Here is a 20,909-nt window from a genome sequence, read left to right on the forward strand (position 1 = left end):
GGACCGCTCTGGAGTAGTGATGCTCTAGGTGACCTTTAAGGACCCTTCCAGGATTTTGAAGAGGGAGTCCAATTTGCGTACACCACTTGGAACACTGGGGTACCAGGGTAGGAAGGGAAATGGAGGGTGGGCTCAAGGATAGGTGGGCTATCCCCAATGCAGGTGGGTGCTGAGGCCGAGGCTGTCACCACTCCTGGTGGAGGTTTCCAGGCCCTGAAGGCAGGGAGCTCACTGTGCAAGGGGAGGGGCATCTGGCCGGGGACACTGCTTTGGGGTTGGGGGAGGCACAGGGCTCAAAGGAAGCACTGTGGGAGGGTGCGCCTTGCATCCACCCCTGGCTCTGACCTCCGCAGCAGGCCCTTGGTTGGCATCTTTGATCTCAGTGTAGGCCGGTAGGTGCTGCTCCCTCTAGGGCTCTGGTGAGTTTGGGGCCCATTATTTAACACCAAATGGGAGCATTTGCTCCCTGAAGGGGAGTGTGGGCCTGCCGGAGTTGGGAACACCACCTCTCACCAGTGCTCCCTCCCGGGCTGTGGTCCCTGGACCCCGCCTCTCCCACCCATCCCACCCCGCTGCCCTTCCCAACTGACCCAGCTCCTGGTTCTAACCGCCCCACCACTGTGCCAGGCCTCAGCCGCAGGCTGCCCTCCCCCAGACACTTCAACTAAAGTCGAACAGAAATGCCTTCCCGCCAGCCTCCGTTACCCAGAAACTGGAGTTAACCAGAGCATCTCACAGCCTTCCCGTGAGCTGAGGTTTAGCTACTTGAAACAAAGCAAAATATGGTGGCACCAGCCAGAAATTCCAATGTTGTTGCTGTCAACACAACAGAAGGTGGCTCATGAGAAAGATCACTCATTCTGGAAATCTCATTAGGGAATTTCTAAATGAGGGAGCAAAGAAAGCCTCGCTGTAAACCTACCATGAGACCCTGGGCGAACCCCAAACTCTCTGAGCCTCAGTGTTTCCATCTGTGAAATGGGGCAGGCAACCTCTGCACCTCAGACCATTCCTATGGGGACCAAAGGAGGTGATGGATCTGAGAGCGCCAGGCCACGCACCCCGCCAGCCCCACCCCCCTGTGTGACTCAGGCTCCCTTCCTGTTCCCAGGAGAAGTCAGGCAGACCCTTGTGGTGGCTGCAGAGGAAAGGTGATGTCCTGCCTCCCAGTAGGTCCCCTCGCAGAAACCCCACAAGGATGTCAGAGGTGATGGGTAAGACAGCTCAGGTCACGCTGAGGTCCCTAGCCAGACTCCATGACCTCAGAGCGGTGAGACTGTGAGCCCATGACCCCCCGTCTCTCCCCAAGAGGACCAACTGTGGTCTGGTGGCTGTGCCAATGAGGACAGCAGGGACCAGCGTGGCTCAGTCCTTCCCGTCCCTTGTCCCTGTGAGGTGGGCAGCATGGGGGCTGGGGTCCCAGGCCCCCGAGAGGCTGAGGCTTTGCCCAAGGTCCCAGGAAGGCACTTCTTAGAGAGCACTAGGGTGTCCCATGGGAAGAGGGTTCTGAGGTCAGGAAGTTGGAGGCATGCTGGGCCCAGGTCTAAACTTTTAACTAGAACCTCTGCTGGACTAAGGTGAGGCCTACACAGGCACCTTTCCAAACTTGCTTGACCTCCTACCCTGGTCTTTGCGGGACCAGGATTCCTCAAACTCAGGGTGGGACCCCTGCTCTGGGCACGGCCACCGGCAGCTTCTTGTTTTCTGCACAGGATGTTCAATGGGCCATTTCCCCAGCAAAATGGAATCTGGGAGAGAGGAGGGTGGGTGACGTGTGCGGTCACTGCCAGAGAAGGAGGAGACCTCAGTGCACTTGCCCTGTTCCCCATGGCCAGGTAGTTCTTGGGGTGCAGCTCCCAGCGATGCCTGCACCCATCTGGGGAGGGGGGGATACCTGGTGGGATCTCCTTGGGTCCTGCGGGAACCAAGCAGCTATTCCTGGGTGGAGGAGAAGAGCTGGGGCCCCGACCCCGGGCTCTGGGGGCATGATCACAGTGCCACGTCTGGGCTTTCCGGCCCCCGCGTCCTGTCCGTCCTGTCCGCTGCAACCATCCCTTCTCCTCTGAGGAGGCCCTGCACTCCCAGGGGCTGGCCCCGTGCAGAGCACCAGGGAAGTTCCTTAGGGCCAGCCAGTTGAATCCACTGCTCTGAGGGAGCTCTTTGCAGAGGTACATTTCTCTTCAGGACAGCAAAGCAGGAAGAAGCAGAGGCAGGAGGGCTCATACATGATTTGCACCCTTGTTCATAATGTATACCTCCGGGGCCACCTGGGCGGCTCAGTCGGTTAAGCGTTCGACTCTGGGTTTCAGCTCAGGTCATGATCTTGTGGGTCGTGGGATCAAGTCCTGAATGGGGCTCTGACTCAGTGGGGAGTTGGCTTGGAAGATTCTCTCTGTCCTTCCCCCTGCTGGCGCATGCTCTCTTTCTCTCAAATAAATAAACCTTTAAAAAAGAAATAATAATGTATACCTCTCCCCCAAACTAAGTAGATTGGAGCCCTGGGCTGGAAGGAGGAGGGCCACTTTCAGAGGGCTCCTGGCACCATTCTGGGAGCCCCTGAGGCACCTCACTTACCCTCACACGGGCCCTTGAAGGGAGGGTTCCTGGCCTCTTTTACTAGACCAGGAAACAGGCTCAGGAGTATCAGGGACTGGGATTCTGATCTGGAGCCTGCACGGGCCTCTGGGCGGTAGCATGGGAGACACTCCCAACACAGGCCTGCTGAGTCTGGTGGCCAGTGTCTGGCATCTGCATTTTCAAAGGCCTCCCCGGAGTGTCTGATGACGACACCTGGGAGGGGAATCCTGATAGAGTGGCCGGTGACGTCACATAGCCAGGGACAGCAGGCCTGCGGGCTTCGAGCTTTGAGCCTGCCACATGCCCTCTGAGGCTGGCAAGAGGGTGGTTGGGGGGCTGTGGGGGGAATATTCCAGCAGCAGTGGAAGGAGGGGTGATAGCAAAGCCTGGGCAGAGTCCGATCACAGTGGTCACAACCTCTCCAGGGCTGTGATGGGTCCTGGCTGGCTCCCTAGCCGGGCTGAGAGCTCGCTGAATAAGAGCAATGATGAAAATGATACAATGTGACAATGGGACAATGACACTTACGAGCAGTTAGTGTGAGCCAGGCGTACATGCAGTAACCCATCTACGCGTCACAAGCTGATGAAGGAGTCTCTATTACTAGCTCCATTTTACAGATGAGGCCACTGAGGCACAGAGAGTAAGGACTTGCTGGGAAGGGATGGAGCCAGAATTCAAATTCCAAGAGCCCATACTCCTTCCTACTGTGTGGGACCGCCTTTTCAGTTCCCTCTTGTATCCCTGGTGGCCAGCATAGTGCCCGTCACAGAGCTGTGCTCACGTGTTTCTCCATCGTCATGGGCAGCAACAACCTGGGGCCACACACAGACACACACACGGGTGGGGGGGCAGCAGGTGCACAGGCAGCAGGCTATAACTAGCGTCATACATCTTCTTCTAAATGTCCCTTCAGCTACAGAGGGTTCATAAAAATCAGTCCCCCGTATAAAGGGCTTAGAGTGCACCAGGCACTGTGCTAAGGGCTTCGCCTCATTCTCTCAATCCACTGTCAAGGAGAACAGCATTGTTGCATCCCCATTTCACAGGTGAGGCCAAAGATGTACAGAGACTTGGCCCAGGTCAGAGAACCAGCAAGCCACTAGGACTTGACCTCTGACCTATCCAGCCCCAGAGCCTGGGTCCTCACCACAAAGCCCTCGGGCCCCTAAACCTTCATCAGGCAGCCCCCAAAGGCAGAGAGGGATTTGCTTACCAATGGAAAACTTCAGGGCAGAGCTCAGTAGGAGCCAGTGCCTGGGGTCTGGGCTGGTCCCTCTGCACTTCATTTATTCACTCACCCAGATGTGTAAGTAACACTTACTATGCCCTTGCTCTGTGCCCCAGAGCAGTGCACAAACCCAGCTGCTGTCCTTATAGTCTGTTTCCCCGGGGAAACACAGACGCAAACGCCCATCCTGCTCCTCCCGGGCAGGCTGGGGATGGAGAGCACTGGGTGGGCTAAGAGGCTGGGCTGCCCTGCAGTCTGTCGTTTCTTGCCGCCCAACATCGCTTGCCCCCCACCTGGTAGGTGTGCCTTGACTTTCCTTTGGGGGACTACACCCTCCCACTCCAGGCAGCTTGGGGCCAGCCTCTGGGGATGGGCTCCTGGTCAGGCCTGGCCAATCAGGTTCCCCCTTCCAGGCATATGCTTTGCATCAACTGGGAAAATAGCCAACATCACGAACGCATTTAACAGAGAAAGGAAAATGGGACCGGGAGAGGGTGGTCTTTATTAACATGCTGAGGATTATAAACCTAAACCCAGGTGCTAACATCCTACTTAATGGCAGTAATGGACAGTCAGTCCATTTAAAAGAGCAGTAAGAAAAGGATGGTGGGGTCTTGCCTCTGCCAGCTCCACCAACTAGTCACAGACCAGAGCAAGGACGCAGGGAACAATCTCAGCCCCACCGGCTGCTTCCGGATGCCCAAGGCCAGCTCTGCGGTGCAATGTGGCCAGCCAGGTAGTCTCAGCCTGGCCAACCCCCTGCTGTGCTGCTTCTGCCTGTGCTTGCCTGCCTCTCAAGGCTGGAGTCCCCCACCGATCCACAGCCAAGACACCTGACCACCAGCCCCTCTCCTCTAAGTTAGTCCCCCTCCGCGGCAACAGCAGCCTGTTCTGAACTTGCAGCTGGGCCATGTGGTCACCATCCCAGCATGCCTCACTCCCAAGCCCTCCTGACTTAGAGCAATGTCCCGTGCCCACCCCTGGTCCAACTAGCTCTAAAAATGCTGGTGACTCCCATCTAACTAAGAAGCAAAAGTAATTGGAGTCATAAACATAGGAAAGGAAGACATGACAAAATTATTGCTTTCTGAAGAGGACATGATTGCTTACCTAGAAAATCCAAAGAAATCGGCCAGAAAATTACTAGAAGTAATAAATGAGTACAGACTGGTGGTGAGTTATGAGATAAATTTACAAAAATCAATTGCATTCTATGTGCTAGTGACATGCAGCTAGGAAAAAAATCAATGGGAAAAAAGTATTTCATCTTCAGTAGTAACAAGACACATTAAATATTAAACATTAATTTAGCCTAATTGTAAGACATTTATTTTTAATGTTAATATTTTGCTCCTATTGGGAGAATTAAACATATACTAAAGATGGTTAATTTACTAAATTTAAAGCAATACCAAATAAAGACCTTGAAAATGTGTCATGTACTTTAAAAATCCATAAATGGTGAAGAATATCAGAGAGCATTTTTTAAAGGTAATGATGACTGATGTCTCAATTTTAAAATATTTTACACCAAAATAATATTTTACGCCAACTAATGATCAAAATTTTATGTTACATTAAAAACAAAACAAAGATATCTCTGAGCATCAAAAATAAGAATGATGGTAATGGATTATAACACACTGGAAAGAAAAGAATCCATGAGTTCATAATGATACTCAGAAAAGGGGGTTTACTGAACAACACTCCATCTCTAGAAGAAATGACAGAATTGGAAAAAAATCACCATGTTGCAACTACCAGTGCAATTTACGCAAGCAAGGAACATCAGTGGATGCTAAAGCCATTGTGTGAAAAGCTGTTGGGGAACCAAATATTTACACTGTCTCAAAGCACCATCCCCCAGATTGCTCATTAATTATAAAGGGGGAAATGTACATTATGTTGAAGGGATCGGGCAGGCAGGGCCTTAACCAAGTGATTAAACTCAATAAAGGGACAAACTGGTATCATGTGTCTTCTTATGTGATGCTCTGAGAAGTACACACTGTCACCTCTCCTTGACAAAAATGCAAGGAAACAGACATATCCAGATTATGGGACAGCTTATAGGACAGCTGGCTTGGACTTGAAAGAAAATGTCAATGTTATGAAAGCCAAAAAAAAAAAAACAATCAGAGATAGTTCTAATTTCAAGGAGATGAAAGAGGTATACGACAAACCAGATGTGATATGTGATCCCTGATTGGATCTTGGATCAAAAGAGAAAGTAGCTAGGAAGGACGGTTTGAGAACAAACCGGGAGATTTGAATACGGACTGAATCTTAGATGATGCTGTTGAATTGATAGTAAGTCTCAGGCATGATGATGACACTTGTTTATTTAGGAGACTGTCCTTGTTTTTTTTTTTTTTAAAGATTTTATTTATTTATTTGACAGAGAGAGACGCAGCGAGAGAGGGAACACAAGCAGGGGGAGTGGGCGAGGGAGAGGGAGAAGCAGGCTTTCTGCTGAGCAGAGACCCCGATGTGGAGCTCGATCCCAGGACCCTGGGATCATGACCCGAGCCGAAGGCAGACGCTTAACGACTGAGCCACCCAGGTGCCCGAGACTGTCCTTGTTCTTACACTCCAAGTGTTTATGGGGGAACTGTCAAGACATCGTTGCTTACTTTAAATGCTTCTGTGAAACAAAATAACACCGAAGAAGATAAATTACAGATAGATAGATAATCACCGACAGAGTCAAAGAAAAAGCATATGTGGCAAAATGTTAACAGTTGGTGAATCTCGGAAGCGTTTTTTTGGGTGTTCATCATATTCTTTAACTTTTCCTTTTGAACATAAAGGGTGAGAAAAAAACAGGAAAGGATAAACTAATGGAATTCAGTTCTAGTTTAGAAATAAATTTAAAATATTAATAGAACTGAATGTTGGATGAACTTCATAAAAATCCCAAGTGGTGGGGGGCACCTGGGTGGCTCAGTCATTAAGCATCTGCCTTCAGCTCAGGGCATGATCTCAGGGTCCCACATCGGGCTCCCTGCTCAGCAGGGAGTCTGCTTCTCCCTCTGCCCCTTCCCCTGCTCACACTCTCTCTATTTCTCAAATAAATAAAATTTAAAAAAAAAATTCCAAGTGGGTTAAATTTTTTTTTTTTTTTTTTTACAAATTGGGGGGTTTGGAAAGAAGGCAGCTTATTTATTCTTGCTAGAGATGGGAAATAAGTTCTTAACACTGTCGGGGAGGAAGAATTTCCTCCACCCTTCAAGGTCCTTCTGGCTGGACTAAGAATCAAATTGACATGAGACAGATTAACAGGAGAAAATCAAATTTCATTTCATATTTATGGGGAACCCACACAGACATGGAGATTCCAAAGACAGTCAGGCAAAATGAGGTATATAGTCATCCTGAACTGAGGAAAAGGGGGTAGGGGTCTGGGGCTTCAGAAGGAAGGAATGAAATTCACAGGAAGATGAAAAAGAGTAAATGATGTTTGGTAAACAAATGTTTGGACCACTCAAAAGCAATAAGACTGAGAGGACTTTGATCAAACAAGCCTTGCCAGGCTCCTCCCTGTCTCCCATACCCAGTTCACATCATAAGGTAGTTAACTATGGTGATAGATAGAGTAGGTCTTCTATCTAAATTCTTTTTAGGCAGTCAGGGGGAGGTAAAGAGCTGTTCCTGAATCTGCTGGGTTTTGATGGTATTTTAACTCAAAATAATCTTCATGCCAAAGTGGCCCATCCTGGGGTGGCCTGCCCTTGGCCCCTACACTACTAAGAAAATGATAAATATAATTAGAAATAAAGCAGATATGATATAATTGAAAACAGAAATAGTCAAACGTAGGAAAATTTTCAAGTAATAAAATGTGATCAACAAATTACAAAAGGAAAGCAAGAGTAAGAAAAAAATGACAAACTGTTCTGAAAAAATATTAAGAACCAATTTAAAAATACAAAGATCAAAACAAAAGTTCCTCTTGATTAGCACTCAGAAGAGATGGACGAAACAGTTTATGCAGAAGGAAATACCAAGAACAAATAGCAATACGGGAAAAATGCAAACTCTCAGCGATCAAAAATGAACCCATGAGCAAGTTTGAAATACTATTACATGTTACATACCCATTAAACTGGCAAAAACAAATTTAAAATAATACGCAGGTTTGTTGTTAATGTGGAGAAAAGAAACAGGCACTCTCATGCAAATCATATCAGAGGAGGGGAGGACAGGGGAGGGGACAGATAGGGAGAAACCAATGACCAGACCATCGGATGGCCCCAGAAAGGGTGACTTTCCTTTCTCAAATGCCTCTGCCCGGATGAGTGGGCAAACAGGCTCTTGACTCCACCACTCAGTGTCCAGGACATGGCAGCAGATGTCTCCTGGCCCTACCCACTCAGGGTCAGCCCACAGGAGAGGCCAGTCCTCTGGCTGGCAGCCAGGCACTGGGCTAGGAACAGAGCCCAGACAGGCTGGGACACAGGGGACAGTCAGTGTTACTGAGGGAGGCCAGCCCAGTGTGGAGTGCAGGTGGAAGGCTTAGGGGAAGGGCCCAGGACTCTTCCCTCCAGCAGCCCCCCTCCACTCTCTTGGGGTATCATCTGCGAGCAAAGCTCCCTTTGGGTTCCACCCTCCCCCTTCCAGCTCAGGGGCCAGGGGTTGGCCAGCCAGCCCAGGTACCTCTCCAGGTGGGCCAAGCTCAGTGAGCTGTGCAGAGTGGACAGAAGTCTGTGGAAACATTAAGAGTGGCTGGTGAGAGGACCAATCCTGGGACCAGGCTTAAGCAGACAGGTGACATGGTTCCCTCGAGGACTCAGGCCCAGGAAATAGCATTAGGTGGAAAGGGGCCAAACAGCTCCTACGCATTGGTCACAACCACACGTGGGTCACTGCCAAGGACACAATGTGGATATTAAGGTATGTGCATACAGTTTGGTGCTGGTTAGCTTTCTTATCCTATAAGGTTGTTATACACTGACAACAATATTGGGAACTTTTTTGGTTTTGAAGTAAAAAAGCAGCTGTCCTGGGAGGGACTCCTGAGGGTGAGGGCAGGCCTCGTGAGCCACGTGAGCTGTGCAGGTGTGTGAACATCCTCGAGCTGTGCTCAGGCCCCCCTCAGCCAGTCCCTAAGTGGGGGGCATGGGACACACATGAGCTGACGCTCTTCCCTGTTCATTGAGCGCAGCGCTGGGAAGTCCAGTGGACAGCCCGGAAGCCGCCCTCTGACCCTCTCCTTCTCTCCATCTCCTCCCCCACTTCCTTCCTGCCCCTGCACTGGGGCAGTGGCCTGCGCTTTGGCCTCCTTTCCCTCGGCCTTGCGCTACTGCAGCGGGCTTGTCCAAAACACAGCAGAGCCACCTTATCGCTCTGCTTCCAACTCTTCAACATTTCATCCAGCCACCTCCCCACCTCGCCCCCACCTGCCTGGCAGCTCGGTCCCTCTCCCACCTGCCATCCCACCTGCCCGGCAGGTGTCTCTCCTGGCATAGCCATCCTTCCCATCTGCCCTGGCCGACCTGTTCAAGACTCACCCCGCTGTCACCCCTGGAAAGCTTTCCCATTTCCAACAGAGTGAATCTCCTGTCTTCACTCGCAAGCACAGCTAGACAAGTCTCCAGTGCTGCCCGGGGCACAGAGGGGAGCCCTGACTTCCCTCTTAGAACAGTCCCCTGACACCCACACCCAGGGGGGGACCCCCTCAGGGAAGGAACCCTATCCTACTCACCGCTATGCCCTCTAGCACCAAACCTGACCTAGAGCAGGTGCTCAAAAAGATCCCTAAAAGAATGAAAATGGACAGCCCACCCAGAAAACCAAGACTTAGTGGTAACAGTGATATTAACAAATATTTATGACATTTACTCTGTGTCGCACATGGGGTTAAGAGCTCACCAATATTATCCCTGCCTTACTGGTGAGGCTGAGCCCGCGAGAGGTTAAGTAACTTTGATTCACGCAGCTAGAAGGTAGACCAGTGCCCAAAGCCTGCGCCCTGACCGAACGTGACAGTGGCCTGGCCTGAACTGAGATGCTGGGGGGAGGTGGACGCACGCGGAGCAAAAGGAGGTCAAGGCTGGCTAGGGCCACAGGGCCTTCGTGGCCGGGAAGGGCCTGCAGTGTGGGCCAAGAAGACGAAGGAGCCTGGAGAATGGGGACAGGGTGCGGGCGGGGTGCCCTGTTTGCCAGCCTGGCCCCCTGCCCCTGCCCTACCCGCCTGGGGGCCCCAGAGGATGGCAGAGGGGCACCTGGCAGGAAACCCACGTGAAGCAGTGGAGATGCGTGATTTGTGGTGTGGTTGCCGGCAGCCCCTCTCAGCCCTAAAACCTCAGCTCCTGCTGCCACCTGCCCTTCCATCGCAGCCAGGGCAGCCCAGCCTGCAGGGCCCATCTGGGGCTCCCGGAGGTGCCCCCCACTGCCCTGCAGATTACAAACCTGCTTCTAATTATGGCTCTGGCCAGGCACTGCTCCGGCCCCTGAACCGGGGCCACCCCAGATTTAGAAAGCCAGACAAAGCCTCGGATTTGAGGTTTCTCCAATATCAAATTGCTGAAACTCCAATCTGATCATCCTCCCTCTCCCCTGACCCTGGAAGAACCCTGGAGGCACTAAGGAGGCCGCTTTAGAGCCAGACGGACCTGGGTTCATGTTCCAGCACCCCCACTTACTGTGGGACCCTGGACAGCTCCCTTTGCCTCTCCGGTTCTCGGGGCTGCTTCCAGGATGAAAGAGAACGAGAACTATGAAGGCAGACTGCACCGATCATTTCTTCATCCCCTCCGTCCACAGAAAAGTCACTAATGGCTGTGGGAGAAAGTCTGGCCATTGCACCAGGGAGGCCCATGCCTGGAAAAGTACCAGGCAGAGGAAAGGGGTCAGAGGTGCACTTCCAGGATGGAGAGCAGCAGGGATGCCAACAAGGGTCATGGAGTAAAGAAAGGATCCTGAAGAAAGGATGCCAAGAGGCACCATGCTGGTCTTTCCACACTGTCTCCAGTTCTCAGAACATGACCCCTATTTTACAGATAAGGAGACAGGTCCATCCATCATAATAAGCACTTCACAATAACCTAGGCTTTCGCTTCTTACAGTAAGGCCTCAGCCCTCTCCAGACCCAATGGCCAATGCGGGAAGTGAGAAATCAAAACCAGCTAACTCCAAGGAGGGGAGGGTGTTGCTGCCCATCCACGACTCCATAAGCTCACCATCTGGCCCCAGCTCCAGCCCTCACCCTCCCCACCCTGGCTGTGGCTTCTCTCCATACGGCCACATGTCACTCCCTGAAAATGCCAGTCCCCAGCCCTGGATCTGTGCTTGGGCCCCAGGCCTGGCAGATACTTGGAAATGCTGGTTGCACGGTGAATGGATAGGCAGGGGAGGCTGGTGGAAAGGTGGGTGAACAGATGGATGGACAAATGGATGGATGTGTAACGAATGGATGAGTAGATAGGTCGATGGGGAGGCAGATGTTGGGATGGATGGATGAGCAGGTACATGCTGGCTGGCGGGCTGAGTGGATGTTTAAGTGGGTGCACTGTCAAATGTGCAGGTGGATGGTTGCGTGGATTGGGAGAAGGAAGGATGAGCAAAGGACAGAGCTCCAGGAGACAGACCTTAGCTCACTGTGCAAGAGAGGACTCAGCCAGAGCCTTGTCAGGACAGAATGGGCTTGCCTAGGGAGGCAGGGAAGCCCCAACTCTCGGTGGGGCTGTTCTAGAGTCACACAAGCACTGAATGCAACCCTACTCCCTCCTTTTGGTTTTTGTTTTGGTATAAATCAGCCCTCTGATTACCTGTCTATCCTGTCCAGGTGTGTATTGGTCTTAGATTGGGATCTTCCTGGGGACAGAGGCCACCAGAGGCCATGGGCAATCAATACCTGCGTTTGAAGGAAGGTGACCATCTTTTTTGAGTTTTGTGCCACAGCAAATGAGACATGGGTGAGACTCAAGGTCTTAGGTCAGGTCTACAGGGAACTTAGAGGTTCTCATAGCTATCGTTTGGGCTATGGACAGAGGCTTACTGTCCTCTTGCATCCCTAGTGTACAAGCATCTGGATCCTGAGCTGCTTTGTTCCCCCTCTCCCCAAGAGCATGCAACTATGAACAAGGGGTCCCTCAGCAGTGACCCAGGGGTGGTGGGGTGGTGATCCTAAGGTATGTCTCCAGGGGTGGGGGTCTCCAAGGATCAGAAGATGCTGGGAATGGGGTAACAGCATAGAGCCCCAAGTCTAATTGGGGGATGGCTCCAGTGAGAGTCCACTGGAGAGGGCCAGCGGTCATGTCAACAGCATATTCAAGCAACAAACCATGGCGCTGGCCAGTCCCTACTCTGTGCAGGGAGGAGGCGAGGAGGAGCCCTCAGACTGACAGGCTGGCAGATGAGCAGTCAGCCTCCCGGACAGAAGACAGTGAGGCGCAATGCCCCAAGACAGCTCGGCTGAGGCCCTGGGACCCCAACCTGTGCCTGGCTTGTAAAGGGAGCTGAAGCACACCTTAACCAGGTCCTCTGTTTTTCCCTCAGAAAACTTCTCTGCTGTGGGCAGTGAGACAGAAGGGCCGGGGGAGAAGAGGAGGGAGGAAGGCAAGGGTCACCAGCAGGAGCAGGCCTGAGGCGCATTCCTTGGACTCGTCCGCCCGATGCTGGCACACGTCTCCTCATGGACGCCAGGCACATCTCCTGACTCGGCGCCCAGCCTGCCTCCCGCCTCACTCTTCCCCAGCCAGCAGATTCTCCAACTTCTCTCCTTCTCTCACACCCTGCTTCCCGTGGGCTCTTGTATCCAAATCTGGCCGCTTCTCCGCTGCTGCCCTGCTCTGTGCCTCCAGCATCTCTCACCCGGCCCGTCTCCCTTCACTCCTCTTGCCCGCCCCCCCCCCCCCCGGCCCAGCCACCTGCCACGCCTCTAACCCCCTGGCCTGCTCCTGCCTCTGCCTGGGTCAGCCACCTGCCGACATGTGCGGGCCCAGCTGGTGCCCCACGTCACTCCACGCTCCACCTCCCTGTGCCCCTGTGACAGAAGAGGCCTCCCCCAGTCATTCTAGGGGCAAAAATCTTCCTTTGGGGGGCACCTGGGTGGCTCAGTCAGTTAAGCTTCTGCCTTCGGCTCAGGTCATGATCCCGGGGTCCTGGGATCGAGCCCCACGTAGGGCTCCCTGCTCGGCGGGAAGCCTGATTCTCCCTCTACCTCTCCTCACCCCGTGCTCTCTCTCTCTCACTCTCTCTCTCAAATAAATAAATAAAATCGTAAAAAAAAAAAAATCCTCCTTTGGCTTCGTCTCGGTACTTTGGTTTTTCCTCATACCTCACACCACCTGATAGCCATTTTTATGTCTTTGCCTGTCTCTTGTCCGGCTCTGGGCCACCCTGGTTTCCCAGTGTCTGGAAGAGTTTTGGCATATAGTAGGCATGCAAGATGTTAATGGAGAGAAAAAAACATTTTTTTTAACCTGGAAACATATATTAAGACAACCCCCACACGCAAAAGGTATTTCCATTAAGACTACGCTATAAAAATTTCAGGGCCTTCACTCAGTCTGTGTGTGTGTGTGCGTGTGCGTGTGCATGTGTGCGTGTGTGCATGTGCGTGCAAGGAGACAGCAGTTAACGCACTGGTGACACTCATTCTGTTTCCAGGTCAGCAGGCATCGCCCCCATCCCTCCCTACCCTGGCTGGCCCAGCTCTAACTGCATTCCGGGCCGGCCATCAGTGCTCGGGGCCAGCGGTGGAACTGATGGCCGGCTGGGGGGGCCATAGGGCCCACGGTAGCAGGAGGCAGAGGAGCCCCCTTCCCTTCCACACTTACTCCAGGGTCTGGCAGGAGCCTCGCCCGCCAAGTCTGCAAAATGGACCTGGGAACACGGGTGCTCCGGCCAGCACCAAGTTGCGCAGAGTAGGTCACTGGCCCCGAATCTGCACTGTCCCCCAAGGCCGGGCTGCTGCCCAGTGCAGGTGGTGGTGGGCCCCCCATCCCCCCGGCCAGGGGAGCAGGAGTGCGTTCTCAGCCATCTGCCCCCCCCACCAGGTTCCTGGGCTCCCTCTCTCAGCCCGCCATCCCGGGGAGGCATGTGGGGACCCTTGGCCATGGGCAAAGAGCTGCCGCCCAGGCTCTGCTTCTACCACCCCACCTCCTTTCTCCTTCTTTGCCTCATGGATTCTCTCCCCAGAGCTGGGGGACGTTCCTGGGCCTCAGAGTTGGGGCCGGGTCTGACTGCCATGCCACCTGCCCAGGCTGGTAATTCGGAGCCCCACAGCAACCACCTGTGAAAGGGGGCAAGTCCTACTTCACAGGGTGGAGGCCCAGCACCCACGGGAGGCTCAGATTCTCCAGCCACTGGAACTACGCTGACGGCACAACTTGCTGTTTGGAAGGCCTGATTCTAGTCCCCCGTTTGGCACCCAACCACATCTGTCTGCAACCAAGTCCTCCACTACCTGGAGCTTTCGTCTTCTTTAGAACCCAGTATCTGGGGAAGAAAGCTATAACCCAGAGAGGTGTGCCCCATGGATGCAGGCCACTTCAAGAATGTCTGACAAGATGGACCAGTCCCTGTGGGCTGTCTTCACATGCCCCCTCCTCCCAGCACAGCCGAACTGTGGTGCGGGCAGGTCAGAGGTCGGAGGGTGCCACACCCCAGCTAGGGCTTCCCCGGCCCCGAGCCCCAGAGCTCGGTACCTTGTGCTCACTCCTTATGCCTGAGGGACCACAGTCTCTAGGGAGCACCCAGCAGGAGCAGAAGTGTAGAAAAGAGAAGGTCTCTGTGGCCCACTCCTGTTCTGCTCCCTGCTCATGGGCCACAGGCACCCCTACATCTTCTTCGAAGCTTGGAAGACCTAGGCCTTCCTTCTGTGCTGTCAGCTCTGTCATCTGGAGCATGTCCCCATTAGGGTGGGGCACATAGAGGGGGTCTGTTCACCAATAAAGGCTTGAATTGCACCATCCAGGAGTGACTTGCTGGGGCTTTGCAGGCCTTCTGGGCCTCTGCCAATTCTGCCCGCCACCCCTGCCCAAGTCCAGACCCTCTTCCTCTCTGACCGTATGTCACAGTCGCCTGCTAGAGCCAGCCTCTGTTCTCAGACACACGTCCAATCGTGCTGCCCGGCTTCTCCCACCAGTTACAGAGAATGGCTGAGCCTTTCCTGATCTGGCTCCTCTCTTCCTGTCCCTTCCCTACCTCCCAAGCTCCAGCCGCAGATATGGGGGACATGGTTGCTTCTTTCTCAGCAGCCAATCCACTCTCCTGGGCAGACCGCAGTTCTAGTTCAAGGTTCCCTGGCCCCTGGCAACTCACGAATCTGCGCTGGACGCCCCCACCCCCACCCAGGGCTGGCTCCTGAGGAGTTTTGTCCTGCCCTAGCCCTCCAACCCCTCAGCCAACTCAGAGAATCAGGCAGCACCAGCATCTCTCTCGTGGCAGTCGCGAGTGCAGGGGGGACCTGGGGACTGAGGGAGCCCCGCCAGGACCTTTATTTCATCTCCTGCCCAATACGAACAAGGAGGCCCCATGCCCCAGTGGCTTCTGGCCATATCTGGGGCGGCTGCAAAGAAGGGGGAAATTATAGATGAGTCGTAGTTGGATAAAGCTGAGTTACCTCCCCGAAATAATGAACAACACCCTTTTGGACATTGGAGTGGCTCTCCGTTCCCAGCAGGAAGGACAGGCCCACAGCTAAGAGGAACCGGTGCTCTGTTAACAGAGGGCAGGGATGCCACTCAACTACTTTTGTTTCCAGTCTTTCTAGCAAGAAGGAGCATCTTCAAACTGGAAAAAGGACAAGAATATACGACAGGGAGTGTGGCCCATCTCTGGCTGCTTTCAAGGTCTTCCGTCCTCAGACTGCTGAGGGGCTAGCCCATCCAAGCCGGACAAGGAGGGTGGCTGAGAGCAACACAGACTAGTCCCAGACCTGGACCTCAACCCTAGAGAACCCCGGGGCCCAGAACAGCCTCGCAAAGGTGCTTGCAGGAGTTTAGAAGACAATCATAACAAAAGTAGCAGCAGTCCTGACATGTGCCTACCCACAGAGCTGGGACTCAGCACGTCCCATATACAAGCTCGTTAAAGCCCCACAATAACCCAATGGAATGGGGACTATTATCATCCCTGATGAGTAAACAGAGGCTGAGAAAGGCTAGGAAAAAAAAAAAAAAGCAAGACATAAGAAGCCAACATGGTTTCAGACCATAGTTCTATGTACTCATCATAGTCTGCTCCCACATATCAGGGACTCTCAGGATTTGGACAGTGGTGTTTCCCCTTATCTTTGTATTCTTTAAAAGGTCAATCTTTGTGTCTCAATTTTAGGTACTCATGTTTTTATCAAGTTTTCTTGTCTTCTCTTTTCTACTATGATTCCTAAGCCAATAAATCAGGGGGATGTCAGAGGCCAACCTTATATATACATATACATAAGATCATTACTAATTCAAGTGCATACTTTATTCAGACTTCCTTAGTTTTTACTTAATGTCCTATCCTTGTTCCAGGATCCCATCTATATCATATTTAGTTCTGTCTCCTTAGGCTCTGCATGGCTGTGACAGTTTCTCAGACTTTCCTTGGTTTTGATGACCTTGACAAATTTGAGGAATACTAATCAGGTGTTTTGCAGAATATCCCTCAGCTTGGGTTTGTCTGGTATTTTTCTCATGACTAGACTGGGGTTATGGGTTTGGGGAGGAAGACCACAGAGGTAAAGTGGCACTTATGACATCACATCAAGGGTACACACTGTCTCCATGACTTATCACTATTGATGTTGACCTTGATCGTGTGGCTGAGGTCATGCTTCTCAGGCTTCTCTACTGGAAAGTTACTCCTTCCCCCTTTCCATACTGTGCTCTTTAGAAAGCAGTCACTGTGCACATCTGACACATCACTTACGGGGGGGGGAGGGGAGTTACACTCTACCTCCTTGATGGGGAATTATCTACATAAATTATTTATTCTGTATGGGAAATTCACCTAGTATTTATTTTTTCATTCATTCAATCATTTACTTTTATTAGTATGGCCTCATGGTTATTTATTTTATACTTTACAACCTAGTATATTTTTATGTGTGCAAAGGATTCTGGCATCCCTGGTGCTCTGGGAGTAGTTGGTAAAATGTGGGTAACCAGCTCTGAGAGGTTCACCAAACCCCATATCTAATGAACAACTGTTATCCACCCTCGAGCACCAGTGGGTTGGGGAATCAGGGTCTCCACCTGATTTTTGTACAAATGAAACAGAAACTGTCCAAGCACATAGAATTTTGAAGGGATCCCTACCTGTGGAGAAATGACTTTCCTCCCTTGTATTGAGTAGGGAAGCAAAATGTTTGTGGGTCTCAATTGACAATACAGTGTGAGTAGAACCGCCCCTACTAGGCCCTGTCCGTGGTCCTGCCCTGCGTTTACTTTCAGCCTGTGGATTCAGACATTAAGCACCTGCTTCTCCAGCCTGCACGAAGCATAGCATTTGAGAGTGTCAGAGGTAGGATTTTAAATTCTATTGTCTATTACAATGGGATGAAACAAACAAGATGAAATTTAATCAGAATAAGGGCCAAGTAACAGGTTTTGATTCAAGAAATCACTGACACAGACAAGAGGCTTGATCTCTTCAACAAGTCAGGATTATTAAAAAGATTTTTTTAGGCGCCTGGGTGGCTCAGTTGGTTGAGCGACTGCCTTCAGCTCAGGTCATGATCCTGGAGTCCCGGGATCGAGTCCCACATCGGGCTCCCTGCTCGGCGGGGAGTCTGCTTCTCCCTCTGACCCTCCCCCGTTTCATGTGCTCTCTCTCTCTCTCAAATAAATAAATAAAATCTTTTAAAAAAATTTAAAAAAAAAGATTTTTTTAAAGAAAGGAATTGCATTAGAGTAGAGAGACCTAAGGTCACAACAACTGATGCATCACACAGTTCTAGAGAGGAAACTGGTTTACACAAAACAGTAAAAATCGACATTTTGGGTCCAAACAGGGAGATGTGAATAAGGTCTGCATATTAAATGAGATGAAAATTTACTGAAGCTGAAAGTGCTGATCATTTACTAGAAAAAAATCAGGTGACAAAACAGTATGCACAGCATGATCTCATTTTATGAGGGAAATCTACATATAAGCAGAGAAATGGGGCTGGAAGGATGTGATCAAGGTGTCACAGCAGAGCTGCCTGAGAAATGGGAACATAACACTTTTATATTTGCTTGCCCATATTTCTCATTTCCTACTGTGCATATAAACTGCATAAGATTATGCTGTAAAAAGAAGGAAATCACTGACCCTTCTCCAGGACTGAGGGGAATCCTGGTTTGGCAGAGGTTTCTAAGAAAGATCCCTGAGGGCTTGGGGGGCCAGAAAGTCAATATGAATGGAAAGTGTGGTCTACCACGCAAAAGGCAGCCTCACCTTGAACCACCTGCATTTGTGTCAGATGCTGGGGTTGGAGCAGTCCTGGGGGGTCTCCTGACCCAGGCCCTCTGTGTTATTACTAGGAAAACTGAGTCCCACAATTAGTTGATGGCAGCTCCAGGGCCATAAGCCACAGATTTGGCCCCTGCCGGGTCATATGGAAATGGCTGGCGCTTCAGGAACAGGGGGTATTCGACCCAGAGGAGTAAAGACAGGAAGGAGTGGATGGGAAGGAGTGAAGGGAGCAGGAGAGCTCTTTTCAAATACTGAAAGGCTGCCACATAGAAGAGAGACCCATGTGAGTCCCTGTGCAGAAGCGCAATGACTCTGTGGCAAGCGGGTTTGGCTCTAAGAGTGCGGGAGGGAGAAGATTCCAACAACAGCAGCTGTCCAGCTCGGGGATAAGGTGGTGATGCCTGCTGGGGGCTCAGGTGGCCTCCCACAGATTGCGGGGAGAACCGTTTTGCTGCTCTGGAACTCCAGGCTCCAGCAGAGCCAGGCAGATACTTTGCCCCATGCCCTGCGTCCTGAGAGGGGTGCTGGGGCTCTCCCCATGCTAAGGCGGCTGCTCAGCTGGCCTCAGAGGGAGCCACTGGTGAGGGTGAGGAGCTTGGCCGGCCTTTGGGGAAGGAGAAGGATCAGGATGGCTGCAGGAAATGTGGGCTCCAACAGGAACCACAGCACTGAGCTTCCTGGGATGGGGTACCTGGTTCTCAAACTTGATACCTGCCTCCTCCTCTTCCACCTACTGCTCCCAAACCCCGGCCATGCCCAGGTGCTATGGAGAGATGATTATCTCTCATCTCCCCTCTGCCAGGTGACAGAGAGGCATGGGTCGACCTAACCACGTCCTGGCTTCTCCCATGGACTAGGCCTGAGGTGCTCCCAGAAGAGAATGCCAGCCAGTGGCCCATCTGATGCCCTCGGCCCCCATGCTCCCCATGCAGAGCCTGAGGCCTTAAGTGGCCTTGGAAACTCACTAGGCAGGGCTTCTGTTCCCAGGAGAAAACCCTGAGCAGGTCAGAGTGGGCAGTGACAGGAGGGTGGGTGCCCTGCCCTCCCTGCCAGTCACCAGTCCCTGTGCCCACGGCAGGAGAGGACACTGGTTGAGGCGGGCATTTACTGATATTCCTCTGCCCACCCCACTGGCAACACCCACCCTCTGAGTCTTGCCCTGTTAACAACCAACGGAACTCCTGCTTCCCCTGAACAGACGCGGGCCTACCACAGGAGACACTCGGCTCGGCTGCCCCCCACAAGCCTGGCTCTGGCTGGCCTGCCGCCGCTAACACAGCCAGCTGCCAGCCAGGCCTGCCCATCGGAGCCCGAATGAGGGGTCACCAAGTGTCATCCTCCTTCTGTGCGCACGGTGGGTGCAGTCAGGCTGCAGAGCGCCCCTAGTTGGCCCCTCCACCCCCTGGCTGAGGCCCAGTGGGGCGCAAGCGCCCCCCCACAACCGCGTCCTGGAATTCCGTTCTCACAGACCCGGGGCGGCCCCGGGGCCGGGTTCTGACAGCTCCTGCCCCCCTCCCCAACATCGGGTGGGCTCTCACAGCCATCAGAGGGACCCGCACTGCGGGGGAGGGAAGGTGGGCAGGAAAGCCACCCTGGGCGTGCCGCGTGACGCTCGCTGCCGCGGGTGCTCGAGGCGGGGGGGGGGAAGCAGGGGTCCTACCCGGCCGGGGAGCCGGAGGGGCAAGAAGGGGGGCCCGAGGGGGAAAGGGGCGCCCGTTTGGGCGGAGGCTAGGGGCTGGCGCCGGCGGGGCCCCTCCCGGGCGGGTAGAGGGCAAGGGACGCTGGCGGGGCCCGGGGACACGGCGCCCTTACCTCCTCGCCTTGGCCGAAGCGCAGCCCCAGCGCCGCGACGCGCTCCACGCGCAGGAAGCCGTCGGGGTCGCGGCCGCACACCTCGAACACCTCGCGCAGGCGGCGCACGGAGCGCAGCAGAGCCGCGGGGGCGCCCGCCCAGCCCGCTCCGCCCGCCATCCGGCCGGCCCCGCGGCTAGCCCGAGCCCCGCGCCGCCCGCCGCGGCCGCCGCAGCCCGCCCCGCGCCGCCGCCGCCGCCATCGCCGCCGCGCGCCCTCCGGGCCGCCCGCCCGCGCGCCTCTGCGACGCGCAGCCTCCGCCCGCCGGCGGCCGAGCCGTGTCAGCGGCGGCGCCGCAGCCCCGCGCTCCGGGCGGGCAGGCGGGGAGGGGCGGCGGCGGCGGCGGCGCGGAGGCTGCAGACAAAAGGAGCCGCGCTCCCCCGGGTCTGGCCGCCCCCACCCCCGCCCCGCCGACGCGGTTTCCCTCTGTCGCCCGAAAAGCGGAGGGGGGCGCGCGGCCGGTGCCCGGAAAGTCCCCGCCGCCCGAGGGCCCCGCCCTCCTGGAAGAATGCAGAGGTGAGGCCCGGGTCCCGCGGCCTCTCCCCCGCCCTCGGCGCCCCCCGGCCGCCCATCCCCGCTCCCGGCGCCCCGGGTGGGTGCCCCGCGGGCCCGAGCGCTCTGGAGGTGCTAGGTGTTTCCCACGTGAGCGTTCGATTGTTACATTCATCCGGGCGGACGCGGAGACCCTGAGAGGTTGAACTACTTACCCTATGCCACACAGCTTGTGAGAGGCAGGGCTAGGATTGATACCCAGTCCAGATCTGGGTGCACCTAGACTCCCTACTCCTAACCTCTGTGCTGCCTCTCCAGGCTTTGGACCGCACAGTCGTCCCCAACAGCGCTTCTGGGGCCAGGTCGC

The 20,909-nt window shown here is 53.8% G+C and overlaps 1 protein-coding gene across 1 annotated transcript in view; it reads right to left on the reverse strand.

Annotated features, from left to right (window-relative positions):
- Positions 1-20,170, reverse strand: part of RAB11FIP4 (RAB11 family interacting protein 4) — a 113,183-nt gene extending 93,013 nt beyond the window's left edge. The window contains exon 1 of the mRNA XM_081805401.1: positions 20,012-20,170. Coding sequence (XP_081661527.1) covers positions 20,012-20,170 — 159 coding nt within the window. The remainder of the gene's footprint in view (positions 1-20,011) is intronic.
- Positions 20,171-20,909: the final 739 nt, after the last annotated feature.

Source organism: Leptonychotes weddellii, chromosome 15 (assembly GCF_054177405.1).
Source record: "Leptonychotes weddellii isolate Sample4059 chromosome 15, ASM5417740v2, whole genome shotgun sequence".
NCBI classification, from domain to species: domain Eukaryota; kingdom Metazoa; phylum Chordata; class Mammalia; order Carnivora; family Phocidae; genus Leptonychotes; species Leptonychotes weddellii.